The following is a 14,790-nucleotide window of genomic DNA, read 5'->3' as shown; positions in this document are numbered from 1 at the left end:
AAAGTTTTCATGGGAAAAAAAATCAAAACAAAAGAAAACAAAAAAAGTCCCACCATCAGTTCCTTGCCATTTCACGTACAGATTCTGGGTTGAAGGTGCCATTGTGTGACTGAGGGGCCAGTGAGAGCCCCTGGTCATTGGCTCAGAGCTCTGCCCTCGCCTTCCACCTATGGTGATCCCCATGATAATCTGCAGCTTCTATGCTTCAGAAGAACCAGGAAGTGACTATTTCCTCATTAAAGGAGAGGCAGCCTCCAGGCTTGGGAAAGATGAGCTGCCATTCCCCCAGCAGCAGTGATGAAACAGAACACGTTGGGATTTTTTTTTTTTAACAGAAACTCAATTGTTCCATTTTACCAATGAAGACATGGGGAACCAGATGCTGGGTTGAAAGCCTCCTAGCTCAGAGAATCAGAGAAAGCACCCAGCTGGCCTTCCTCCTCAGCCGACATCCCAGTAGGAGTGCCCCTCTCTCCCACCATCTCAAAAAACCTTCAAACTGAACATCCCGCCCTTCTACGTCCAGTGTGTCTCTCTATTCGTCCTCCTGACTCCCTCTTACTCTCTATGATTCTTAATAATCCTATCCTCACTTCCTGTCAACTGGTTGCTTGCCTCTTGACTTTATTTAAGCCTCTTTACAATATTCAAGCAGAAAACTCTTGGGTTAGAGGTGTGTGCTAAGGCTGAGCCAATCATAACTAAAAACAGGGTTGTTTTTTTTTCAGTAACACAATCTTGGGGTTCATGGTGTGGTCAAATTTCCTACAACATCTGGTAGAGGCCACGTGGATGTGGATTTGTGGAATCAGGGGAAAGGAGTCGGGCTGTGTGTCTGGGAAAGAATATGGGTTCAGGTTACTTGCATAGCTGCCTAAGGTAAAAGAGCAACTCAGTTTCTGTCATGAAGAGATTTTAAATATTAAAGCAGGGCTGGAGAGATGGCTCAGCGGTTAAGAGCACTGACTGCTCTTCCAGAGGTCCTGAGTTCAATTCCCAGCAACCACGTGGTGGCTCACAACCATCTGTAATGAGATCTGGTGCCTTCTTCTGGCCTAGAGACATCCATGCATACATAATAAATCTTTAAAAAAAAATTAAAGCAGACAGATTAAAACCCATCTAGCAATGACAATCTTGCTGTCAGGTTTTAAAACAAAAGATAATCATTTGGTGAGAGACTCTACGGAGGGGTTAGCATTTGAACCAGCCTCGTAGTAACAGATGAAACTGTTGAACAAAAATTAAAGATCCTGGGCTGGAGAGGAAGAAATGTGTAAAGTATCTTTTATTTGCCTGAAATAAATGTCTCGGAGGCTCACTGCCTCTGTCCGCTAACCTAGGCCTGGTCCTGGAAGCTTGTAGCCTCCATACAATCTAATCTGCACCTAGAATGTTTTCAGCCTCTGAGATTTACTGCTGAATAAGATCGCTCTTTTAGTTCTTTCTGAACTCTGGCTGGCTGGTTCAACTCACCTATTCTGTCTCAAACTCCTCCCCAAGCTGATTGTTCAACTGGCTTCTTTCTGCTTCTCCCTGAATTGCCCTGCTTGGCCTCAGACTAACTCTAGAAATCTGTTCTAGTCCTTTGGCTCCTTCTCCTTTCTCTGGCTTGTTCTGTCTTCCCCTGTATCTAGCTTTTTCTCTCTCTTTAACTGCCCTGGTTAAGCTGCCTCCTTTCCCCTCTTCTCTCCTTCTCTGCACTGCCCCTCAAGTAGCTTCCCTCTCCTCTCCATTCAAGAGTTGGGCTTATCCTATTCTACCAGATCTTTCTCTGATTGGTCACTTTGTCTGTCACTTCATTAACAACACTTTCAAACGTGAATGCTCCCTTCTACAAACTACCTTCACTGTGTACTAAGGTGTGTACTAAGGGTGTGTCTGTGTTCTGGCAGAGGGATTAAAGGTGTGTGCGAAGGCCAGACACACTACAATCAGGATTTTCGAGCAAACAAGACAATCTCGGGGTTCACAGTGTGAACACATATCTTACGTGCTTGCTGTTCCAGTGTCATGACCAACGCTTGGATCTCTAAATTCATCTAAAATCCAGCTGGATGTGACAATTCCCCCATAATTCCAGCAATCCTACCAGCAAGCTGGCTAGGCAGATCAAACACGGCTCTCTGGGTTCAGCAAGAGGCCCAGATTCAGTATATAAGGATAAGGTGGAAAAGAATTCGACACATGCATGCATGCACACAGACATGCACTTAGAAATGCACATACACCACATGCATGTATACTTTTTAAAATGAGTGGGGAAACTAGAGATGGGGTTAAGAAAAAGATGCTGTCAGAAAACTCTGCTTTGCAGAACAGTGATATCGATGATGTCATAGAGAGCTGTCTTTAGGACTGAGATGGTGACTTAGCTTAGAATAGAATATGGTGATTTCAGGTACAGTTGGAATTCTAGGAATAATTGGCATTTAGGAAGGAAGAGATATGGAGCCAGGAGAATAATGAAGCTAGAGACTTGAAGAAAACCTTTGTTTAAAGGTGAGTCAGTTCACAGCATCAAAAGGAGACACAGAAATTTGCACCTCTGAGTGGAAACTCTAGTTCATTCTATACATATGTTGATAGTGGTAGATATCAGTCAGTGTCACTTCTGGAAGGTTCCTTTGTCCTAGGACAAAGTAAGAAGATATGATAAAACAAAAGTACTTCCTCCCAAGGACACAGTCTTGCCAGCCCCTGGTGCATTTGAGTCTTGTAAAATGTAATAGCCTTCAGGTTGCCAAGAGCCGTACTGATAATATAAATTAACAAAGATATGGTGCATTATATGTATTATACACAGTGAAAACCCCAAGAAATCCCTTAAGACTGTAACAGCAAACTGGAAAGGTTCACACGGTCAGATGGCTCAGTGGTCGAGCTGTGCGGTGTGCACTTGGTAATGGTCTGAAGCTATGATTTGATACTTCATCTTTATTTACAACTCTCTCCACTGTAAATGGAACCGTAAGTTTTGATACGTTTTAACTTTATGGTGTGGTACCGACCCTAGGGAGTGTATTTCTGTATTGCTTAATTAAATTTGTTCTTCAACAATTTTATACATGTATATAATGCAGTTGGTTTCTCTTACCTCCCCCTCCTATCTCCCACCCATTTCAAGCCCCTCCCCACCCATTCCCTTTCCCACGTTCTTGTCTTTTTGCTTTCTTCTGTGACCCACTAAGTTTAACCAGGGCCATCTGAGTGACCAGGGACGTGGAATTATGCAGTGGATTCTGATGCACTCACCAGTGAATTCACATTGATGATAAGAAATGACTCCTTAGCCTCCACAGTCCGTGTAGCCAATAATTCAGCACAGATGGGGTGAGGCCCCAGGAGCCCCTACCTAATAATCCATGACCTGCTACTGACTGGCTAAGTCTTGTGCAAGCAAATGTTGTAAGTTCATGATTGCAATGGGAGTGACTGCCTAGAAGATTCTATTTATCCCAGATAGAAGGCAGTGATAGACCAAAGCAATGATTACCACAAGTTCAGCTTAGGCAGTTAATAAGCTTAACGAGTTCTTCTCACAGGAGCATGCATTGCGCTTCTCTCCGTCTCTCGAACCACAAACACGGCGCCCATGGCCTGAGGTGATCCTAAACATAGCATTATCTTTGTTGCTGCTTCATAATTGTAATTTTGCTACTGCTACAGATTGTAGTGTAAATATGTGACAAGCAGATGGTCTCAGGTGGCCCCTGTGAAAGGGTCTTTCCACCTCCAAAGGGGTCGTGACCCATGGGTTGAGAACCGCTGGTATAAAGATTCCCCATGCTTGCTGTTTGCTTTCTCTGTTTCATGTTTGAGTTTGAGATGTGAGCTCGCAGCTTGCTGCTACTCCAGCCATGCCTGTCACTTGCCACCACTCTTCTCCACCATCATGGACTCTAACCCTTGGAACCGTAAGCCCAGATAAACTCTTTCCTCCCTAACTTGCCCTGGTTGTGATGGTCTATAGACGTCTGGTTATTACTGGTGACCATGGAGCAGAGCACAGTGTGTGACGCTTGGTCTCGGTTGTCAACCCAATGAGGTCCAGAATGACCTGGGGGGGCCTCTGGACATGCCTGTGGGGAGGACCCACCACGAAGTGGGAGGCACCATTCCCTAGGCTCAGTTAGCGGACTGCGTAGAAGGGAGAAATTGAGCCAATCACTTCCGTTTGTTGCTTTCTGCCTCCTGACTAGAACACAATGTGAGCAGCTGCTTCAGCGTCCTACTGTGGCCTCTCCAGAATAAACACCTCCTGCCTTATGTTGCTTTTATCACAGCAACAAGAGAAGGAACTCATAACTCATAATCCACAATGTTTCTTGAACTTTGGTCCTGATGAGAACGTTTTGTACTTGGGTTTTTTGTTTTTTGGTTTTTTGGGTTGTTTTTGTTGTTGTTGGTGGTGGTGGTGTTGTTGTTCAGTTTTGTTCTTTTAATCAGTGGCTCTGGATTAAATGTCAGCATCATGTGGATGATGTGGGAGTTCTTTGTTCAACGCTGGGATCCAAGACATCAGTGTCCTCTCTTCTTTACATGCACACTCTTATTTGTGCCAGATGAAATCATGGCCCCTCTTTCAGTGACATCCTGCCAATAGGTTGAGGAAATTAACATAGTGGGAGAAGGGGGAGTCATTAGCATGTGATAAAACACATTGGCAAGGATTTTGGTCCACAGACCTGAGCCTCACCAGCTCGGCCCAGTGTTTCTGTTGAAGACACATCAATCGTCAGTGTCGTCTCCTCTGAGTACTTACTTAGATGAGTTTTCCTGTTTCAAGTATCAAAAACAGCCCCATCCTCTTTAAATTCAGCTTTTAATGTCATTAGCAGGTTTTCAGGAGAATTAACTATAAAGTGACACTTCATCGACATGGCCACTTTAACTTTGAGTAATTAATAAGGTAAATGAGTTTCTATAGGGCTGATATTGACATAGGGGAAATACTCTCTTCTTTCCATTATTTAGTGATATCACCTTTTGTATACATGTGTGAGTCTGTGTTAGTATACACCACACGTGTGCAGGAGGATGAGGAGACCAGAAAATAGTAACGGATTCCCTCGAACTGGAGTTACAGTCATTTGTGAGTTGGTATGTGGGTGGCTGGGAACCGAACCCAGGTCCTCTGTAAGAGCAATAGTGGTTTTTTTTAAAGATGTATTTATTTATTATATATAAGTACACTGTAGCTGTTTTCAGACACACTAGAAGAGGCATCAGATCCCATTACAGGTGGTTGTGAGCCACCATGTGGTTGCTGGGATTTGAACTCAGGACTCTGATAGAGCAGTCGGTGCTCTTAACCACTGAGCAAGCTTTCCAGCCCTAGGAAGACACTCTTATGTGGAAGCTATTCTTTGGGTGATGGGCCTCTGTGGACTTTGGTTTTCTTTTGTTGTGGAGCCTTTTGAAGAATCTATTCTCTGGGAGATTCTGGATATTCCCCCAGCGTTATGGCTTGTGCAGAACCAAAGCCAGGTCCTTAGCCAGGGGTGGTGGAGAACAGTTCAGAGAAGATAAGCACTCGAGAATGAGCGTGCTTCGTGCTCAGGTGGCCGGAGGTCGGGAGAAGGAACAGGAACGTAAGGAGTGTGGGGCCAGACTTTTAGGAAAAGAATTAAACTAGTTCTATTTAGGGAAGATGGAACAAGTTATGATGTTTGAACGCTCTGGGCAGAAGGGGACTTGGTGGGAGCCGCCATTCCTTTAATGCGTCGTTGTACAGTACCTTTATGGTATAATATCCGGAACATTTTCACGGGCAGCATCAGGAAGGCGTTTCAGTGATACCAGTCTAAGGACAGAACTCTTCTCATCTCTTGTGTTTGAGGAGAGGTGACAACCCAGGAGTGACATGAGTAGGTGGAGGAACACGGCTGGGACCAACAGGAGCTGGCGGAGTAATACTCTAAGCACAGTGATTGCACAGTAAAGTCATCCGTAGGAGTTTTTAAATGCATCATCTGGGCACACACCGGACTGGACGCCTCACAATACCCACAGGTGGTGGGTGCCTGCCCCTTGGTGTGGTTTGCAGCCCCGCTGTGGTGTAGATCTTGGGGAGTACTTCTCATACCTCAGCAAGCATCACATTCACCTGCTAGGCTTAAGGACTCACAATGGCCTGCACCCACACAGAGTGAAAAGGGCTACGTCTTCTGAAGCAGCTTCTCTCACGGGGAACCTGGAGCTCGCCAGGCAGGCTAGACTAGCTAACCAGTGAGTCCTAGGGATCCTCTTGTTTCCACCTCCCCAGGCATCGGGCTTTTTATGTGGGTGTTGGGAATCTGAACTCAGGTCCTCTTGCTTTTCTAGTGAGCACATTTATCAATTCCCTAGCCCTGAAAAGTAATTTTGACTATTATCATAATTATGTCTGATTGAAGCCATAGGATTATAGACCAGTTACTTTAATTAACTTAGGTGACAAGACTTTTTCTGGGCAGATGCAACACACATATCTACGCAGCCCAAATAGAAAACCCACAATAAAAAAATAAAAAAAAAAGAATTACATATCAGATATCCTAAAAAAAAAAAAAAAAAAAAGAAAACCCACAATAGACCAAAGCACAGATACCATTAAAGTCCAACTATGAGTTTTGGGGGGATACTTACGGGAGTATGGGTAGAGAGTTACTTACAGGCAGAGATGACTCAGAGAAAGCTGTGCCACCAAAACCTACCCCAGAATGAATGACAGCTCACAAAGCTATGAACCTGGTTCTAGAATAGCTAGGGCTACACAGAGAAACCCTGTCTATCAAAACCAAAATCAAAACCAAACTGAACCAACCAAACAAGAAAAAACAGAACAAAACAGCGAGGAACTGAGAACGCACTGCACAACCTAGAGGCAGTTCAAGGGGTTGCAGAGTGTCCTTTCCAAGTGCCTCAGTTGGCCTAACCGTCCTCCAGGCAGCTCTCCTTGTTTTTGCTCTCCCAGGCAGTTGCTCTGGCTTGAGAGTCGTCTTTGCAGCTCAGCTTCTCTGAGAGCCTTTGCAGCTTGGCTCTGCTGCATCTAAAAGAGGACTCTGTGCTTTTATTGTTTATTCTGGCAGGAAGGGGCCTAGAGAATCTGATCCATTTCAGGGACTTCCTGAAGCTAGTTTGAGTTGTTTACTTTTCTGCTTAAGGAGCTTCCTATAGAATAGAATGTCTTTAATCTGGGAGGAAACTGTTACACAACACTTACAAAGTTTCAGTTTTCTTCATGTATCAAATGAAACAGATAAATTTCATAAGCACCTTTAAAATGTATGGGAACACCAGTGGGGGAACGGATTTGTTATTGAGTTACTCAGTAGGACCTTTTAGTGATATTATTACCATGCCTACAATAGCAGGGCACATCTGAAACCTAGCAAAAGTGCTGGATGACATCAGTCAGAAAGGTGGTTTTCTAGAAATATCACCTGTGGTCTCACCCCAAGTGAGATCCATTTCCTTGAGGATTCTTCTTCTGCTTGAATGAGAATATAAATTTAGTTTATATTTTATAAATGCTACTTGATAACAGTTGTATATTGAAAGCTGATTGGGGCTGGAGAGATGGCTCAGCGGTTAAGAGCACCCGACTGCTCTTCCAGAGGTCATGAGTTCAATTCCCAGCAACCACATGGTGGCTTACAACCATCTGTAAAGAGATCTGATGCCCTCTTCTGGTGTATCTGAAGACAGCTACAGTGTACTTATATATAATAAATAAATAAATCTTAAAAAAAAAAAAAAAAAAAAAGAAAGCTGATTGAAAGCAGCCAGTCCAAGTGTCATGTGCACCTCTAACCGGATTACTGAAAGACAAGACCTGGAGCCCAGCAGTCTCAGAACCTAATCCTGGCTTCAGGGCTCAACTGAGTGGTTATGGTCAAGTGGCCCAGTCTCTTTTGTGTAGCTGCTTCTTTAGTATTGCTGTATCTTTTGCAAAATGGTTGTTGCTTATATCACCATTATGATTGGATTAGTCAGAAACAGTCTTGGGAAAATGCAGCCTTGATCCTGGCACTAAGCAGGTTCTTAGTTCCTTCCAGTTCTTGTTACATTTTTCTTCTTTCTTTAAAGGGTTTATGTTTTTCCGTTGGTTGAGAGTAGGTATAGAACGTTGCTTACATTGGCTTACATAAAGAATACAATAAATACACCGATAATTCCAGAAGCACGTTGGGCTCTCTGGAGGCCTTGGCTGCATAACGGTGCTTAAAGTTGTCTGACTGGGCCAGACTTGTCTACGGTGAGAATCATGCAGCATCTCTGGATTTCGTCTGGACAAGAGACAGAATGCTTGCTCCAGCATCCATCTCTGTGGTAATATATTTAGATTGCTGTACCCGTAACAGGAGTATGAACCCCTGTGTGGAGTGGAGTGGAAACCCCATAACCCCATGGCTATTCTATGAAGCAGGTAATGTACTGGGCCATGTGTCATTTGTGGGCTTTGATGCTTACAAAGATGATTAAGACATGACGTTGCCTTCAAGTAGTTGCTGGCCTGTGTCTCTTGGGCACATCTGTTGGAAGTGACTGTATGGAGCCTGAACATTTAGAGGTGATGGTCTTGCTATCAACCACCCCCTGTGTCTTACGGACAAGACGGGAAATCAGCCAGTGATTTATTTACACAGAGTCATGCGGATGGGATCACGTATCTTGCATTTCCTGCTCCTAGAACATTGCCTGGATATGTAGCTTCCCTGTGACTAAGCAGCTGTATTTGGCCAGTTGTCTGCACATGGGGACACCTGTAGGTTTGTTTTGCTCTACTTAAAGTATGAGACTAGCAGGGCACCTCATCTGAAACCTAGCAAAAAGTGTTCGACGACATCTGTCAGATGTGGTTATAGTAACTGGGACAGTGGTTCTCTGGAAACATCACCTGCGGTCTCACCCCAAGTGAGACCCATTTCCTTAAGGATTGGTTCTTGCTCCCTGAAATGCTGGGCCGTTCTGGGCTTGCTGGTAGATAGGAGGCTCCATTATGACTGGTTTGCTGCTTTTATGAATGGGATTATAAACTCCCCACGTAGGAGGGCTGTCAGCACCACCGCTCTTTGTTGCTGTCCCATTGGCCGTAGCACTAGCTGGTGCCATGACTAAGTCTTCTCAATTCTAAGAGCTGAAAAGACCCAAGGAGTTTCCAGCTGGAGATGAAGAGGGGGAAATATAGGTTAGGACCCATGGGGGTACGAGTCCAGGAGTCCTGTTTGGCCACCTCAAGGGGTGATCTAGAGCAGAAGTCAAGAGAAACTGTGTGAGAATCACTTGATTCCAATGCCATATGGATTGTATGATCAAGGAGCCAAAAGCAAAAGATTCAAGGCAGCACCTTTATGTCCCTGTGATTTTGGGTCATGAGGCTCTACTGGTGGCTGTCACTCCTGGCTGTCAAGTTGATGTCTCACAACTGTCAAACACAGAGCAGGTCAGTTCCCTGTCTGGCCCTATCAGGACCTTGAGATTTATTCATTTCTGTTAAAGTTTCTCCACTAGCCCTCCCCCCATGTGGTTTGGTAATTCTCCTGGAGGGCCCACATACGGTCATCTGCATGGCGACAACTGCTGTAACAGTGTAAAGTACAAGCAGTGAAGGGGAAGGGCAGCTGGGGTATGCCAGGTGCCAGGCAAGAGCTGGCAAGGGTCTTCCCTGTCCCCTCATAGCCACACTGGATCTGTGCAGCTCCCTCAGCAGCAAGACGTTACAAACTGTGTAAAAGTTGTCTTTAGATGCTCTAGCTAGAGACTTGGCGTCCAGGAGTTTTACTGAGGGATGACCATGATGTCATCCAATACCCACACATTCCAACATTGCACTGTCTCGGGAGAGCCTGCAGCAGTGGAAGCTGCATCACCAGAGAACGGTGAGAACTCACTCCAAACCCATGTTCCTGAGGTCATCCCGGGGTCAGCTTTGTGAGTTCCTAAAGGCAGAAGGCCTGGGTCTGCTATAGCCAGTCCTTTCTGTGCTGTTTCTAAAGTTGCTTTGCCCGGGCACCTCGATCTTACTGAATCGGAGACTCAGATTTGTGCATGATTTGTCTTGGCTCGATTGAGAAACGCTGGCTTGGGTCCTCGGGTGTTCTGCTTGGGAAAATGGTTTGGCCTTACGCTGACAACTGAGGTCACTGTGTGCGTCTCCGTTTTATCAAGATGACTTGTCCTTCTTTTTTTTTTTTTTTTTTTTTTTTTTTTTGGTTCTTTTTTTCGGAGCTGGGGATCGAACCCAGGGCCTTGCGCTTCCTAGGTAAGCGCTCTACCACTGAGCTAAATCCCCAGCCCCTGACTTGTCCTTCTTGCCCCATCCGCCTGATCTGCCTGTCAGTTTGCCAATCTCAGCAGCTTTTCCATTCTTTGTTTCCCAGATACTGGGGTGCTGAAGCTGCCCGCAGGCCAGGCAGGCTCTGACCTGTACCACCGCGTGGGAGAAGCCCTAGGTGTAGTTGTCAGTTTAAGCCTGCATTTCGACATTTCAAACTTGACCTGGCATTGGAAATCTTGCTTCGGGATTTGAACCTGTTTGCCTATGTTGTTCATCCGTCTCTGTCTCATTCTCTCTGTGTTTTCTGTTTTGAGGTTTAGCCGCTTAGCTTAGAGAATCTTCCATGATAAGAGTGTTTTTCACCTTTTGGGTACTTCTTGGGCAGATCTGTAACTAGCCTGCCCCCTCCACACCACCAGTGCCCACCTGTCCTAAAACAGTGGCTGTGGGAGTTCTCTGGCTTCCTGGGGCCTCTCATCAGTGCTGGCTGTCACCTCATGTCCGTAGTACGTCGGATATGTCCTGCTCCTGCCTCGAATTGAATCACGCTTGCGTGTAGGCAACTCAATAGTCGATCCCCCGCCCCCCCCCCCCAACAAACTCCTTGTTCTGTAATCCTTGTTGGAGCTTTAGCGGTTGACTTGACCCTAACAGTGGATAATCCAGGTTGGTGGTTTGTGAACTTGGGACACAGCTTCCCTCAAGAGGGCCTCAGGGACTTCACCCACGAGGGGTGAAATGGAGAAAGCAGGAAATGTGGAATCCCCCTGAAACTGCTTAATTGTCATAGACTCTGCTCTTTGTTAAGTTCCGTCATTAAATAGCTCTTGGGGACAAGATATTTGCTGGCTTGGTGAATTTTAAGTGTCATCTACTTCTGCTTTAAGGGCCACCAAAAGTGGCGTGTTACATGAAAATTTGTTGTATTATATAGGACCGTCTTGGGCATGAAGTATGTGTCTGATACTGGCTGATACATATGTTCATGAGCTATTTTGAGTGGAGTAGTAGTTGAAGCCATGTTGAATATGAAACTGATTCTTTTTCTTTTTTCTTAAAAAAAATTTTTTTTAATCTAGGTAGCTGCAGCAACTGGCCATACAGTAGTGTTGGTGGACCAAACAGAAGACATCCTGGCAAAATCCAAGAAGGGAATTGAAGAGAGCCTAAAGAGAATGGCAAAGAAGAAGTTCACAGAAAACCCTAAGGTAAGTTCTTATCAGTCAGTCCTCTGGCTCCTCCTCTGTGTGTTCCTAAGCGTGCGTGCGTGCGTGCGTGCATGCGTGCGTGCGTGCGTGCGTGGCTTCACCCTATTGTGTGCTTGTGTCTAATTGCTTGTGTCAAACTCATGACTGTTTCTACAAGGGTTTCTCAACCTTCCTAATGCTGTAGCCCTTTAAGACAGGTGTTATATTTATACGGGTAGAGTCATGTTGGGGTGACCCTCGACCACAAAATTACTTTTGATGCTATTTCATAACTGTGATTTGGCTACTGTTGTGAATTATAATGTAAATATCTGAGATGCAGGATATTGGACATGCAACCCCTGTGAAAGGGTCATTTGACACCCCTTAAGAGGGGTCGCGACCCACAGGTTGAGAACCACTGTTTAGACCAATGTAACTTGCCACTGAACACTCTATCTGGGGCTGTTAGAAAGCAGGAGTCAACCATTTTGCTTTTGGGAAGGTTCTAATGTTAGGAGGTTTGTGTGACCCTTACAGTAGTTCAAGAGAACCACTCCATGATGGTGGGGAAGTCATAGCGGTAGATGGAGAAGGCAGGACAGCAGGAGAGTCTGTGGTCACCTGGTCCACAGTCAAGAAGCAGAGAGCCACAGAAGCTCATACTTAGCTTTCTTTCTTTCTCTTTTTAAAAGATTTATTTATTTACTTTATGTGAATACACTGTAGCTGCCTTCAGACACACCAGAAGAGGGCATCGGATCCCATTACAGATGGTTGTGAGCCACCATGTGGTTGCTGGGAATTGAACTCAGGACCTCTGGAAGAGCAGTCAGTGCTGAGCCATCTCTCCAGCCCCTTAGCTTGCTTTCTTATTTTATTATTTAGTAAGGGATTGTAGACCAAGGAAAGGTGCCATCCATGAAGATGGGTCTTTCCAGCTCTCTTAACCTAATCTAGGCTTGCCTCCTAAGTGAGGCTGGCAAGACAAGCTTCAGAGTTAGCGTACAAAGAAATGGATTTCACGATGACATTTTCATACTCAGACATCATTTCTCCAACCCACTGCCTCCTCTTTCAGTTCCCTACCACCTCTCAAATAGCACTTCCTTCTGCTTTGATACCACGTGTGTTCCATTACTCTTTTCCTGCCCACCCCCTTAAGGTTCTCCACCCTCCTGCAGTGCTCTTTCTAACACACACACACACACACACACACCACACACACACACACCACACACACATACACACACATACCACACACACACATACACACACACACCACACACATACACACACACACCTCACACATACACACCTCACACATACACACACACCACACACATACACACACATACCACACACACACCACACACATACACACACACACCACACACATACACACACACACCACACACACACGTACACACACACCACATACATACACACACCACACATACATACACACACACACATACACACACACACCACACACACCACATACATACACACACACCACACATACACATACAGACACACACATACACACACATACACACACACACCACACACACACACACCACACACATGCACGCACACACATATACACACATACATACACACACATAGAAAGAGAGAGAGACAGAGACAGAAGCAGAGACAGACAGAGAGATAGAGACAGAGAGACAGAGAGTCAGAGAGTCAGAGAGACAGAAAGAGTTGATTTATATCTTGGGTTCACATATGAGAGAAAACATGACATTTAGTTTTCTGAGTCTCGCTTATTTCACTTAACATAATGATCCCAGTTGTGGACATTTTCCTCCGAGTGTAATGATTTCATTTTTGTTCATGGGTGATGGAAATTCTGCTGTGTGTCTGTACACCATGTTTTCCCTTCTCCGTTCATCTGCCGATGGGCATTTAGACTGAATGCACCTGGTAGCTACTGTGAGTAATGCAGCGATAAACGTGACTGTGCAAGGACCCCTGTGACATGTTCGCTTCGAGCCCTTCCTTGTAGTTCTGTATTCAGTATTTGTGAGGAACCTCCACACTGCCTTCAGCGCTATGTAATGGTCCTCCTTCCCCACAACCTTGTCATTTGTTTTCTTGATGGTCACCTTTCTGTCTGGGATGGGATGGACTCTTAAAACCATTTAAAAAGAAACATTTATTGACAATTTTTCTGGCTTTTGAAAGCTGACATTCATTAACCCTTTTATTGATAGGATGACTTTTGCTGTTTTACTTGAGGCGTGGACAGTAGTGTATGTAATTGTATGAGGGGGTCCCAGCCAGAGTCAGACTGGAAGCCATCCCTGAGAAGAGATAAGAGACCCTGGCACAACTCCGTGCAGACTGACTTTGTCAACCTGGATCAGGCTTTTCGAGTAATGCCAGGTGGTTCATTGTAGCATATTTAAAACACAGGACAAGATTTCTACCCAACCATCAGCTCAACACCAGATGCACAATAAAACTTAAGTTGGACCACATACAAACTCCTTCACAAAGTCCATGTGACCACTAGGCTAAAAGGCCTAGAATCTAGTGTGGTCACTGACTGATAACATAGTGGTCAGCAGGCCATAAAGTATGTGTGACATCTCCCCTAAGGGTGGGTGATAGTCTAGGGAGGGAAGAGTCTGCGATAATCATTCTGGAGAATTTGGGTGAGGTCTGCTTCTACAGATAGGGGGAAAGGTCACCAGGTCATTAACAAAATCCATTCTCAGCCTTCTGGATGGAAGGCAGGTATTTGATGTTATCTCCTCCACTGAGGAGACACCCCTGGCTGCGTGATTAACATTCCTGCTTCTCTTGGTGTTCCTCTGTGGTAAGGACCTTCAACAATTGCCTTGTGGTTTTTATTGTGGTCTGTAGTCTATGTAAACTTAAGATTTGCCATTTTAGCCACTCAGTGTTTTATTAGCATGCATGACGAGTTATACATTCCATTATGGTGTTTTATACACAGACACTGCAAATTTATCCAATTTCCTCCACTATACTCTCTTGCCTCCGCTTCCAGCACTTTTAAATTCTGTGGCATTGGTTATATCTGTTTGTGTAATACTCTAATGTTGTTTCCCGATTTGGGGCAGAAACTGTATTCATTAAGCAATAACTACTCATTGTGGCAGTAAACAAATGGTAATTACTATCGGGTATGTCCACAAGCTAACCTTTGCCCTGGTGCCTAGAAACAAGTGATGCTCTTATCCCTCCACAGGGAAGTTGGGGGTTTTCCTGTCAGTCCCCAGTGACTTCTGTTGGGTCTGTGTGTGTTGATCTCTCGGGCCTCCCTCCTATCTCTGCAGGGCCTGTCCCCTGGCC

The 14,790-nt window shown here is 45.0% G+C and overlaps 1 protein-coding gene across 1 annotated transcript in view; it reads left to right on the top strand.

Annotated features, from left to right (window-relative positions):
- Hadh (hydroxyacyl-CoA dehydrogenase) overlaps positions 1 to 14,790 on the top strand; it is a 42,398-nt gene that overhangs the window by 10,609 nt on the left and 16,999 nt on the right. The window contains 1 exon segment of the mRNA NM_057186.2: positions 11,344 to 11,472. Coding sequence (NP_476534.1) covers positions 11,344 to 11,472 — 129 coding nt within the window.

Source organism: Rattus norvegicus, chromosome 2, assembly GCF_036323735.1.
Source record: "Rattus norvegicus strain BN/NHsdMcwi chromosome 2, GRCr8, whole genome shotgun sequence".
Taxonomy (NCBI): Eukaryota; Metazoa; Chordata; class Mammalia; order Rodentia; family Muridae; genus Rattus; species Rattus norvegicus.
Note: the sequence above shows the minus strand (reverse complement) of the source record. Positions and strands in the feature narration are given on the sequence as shown.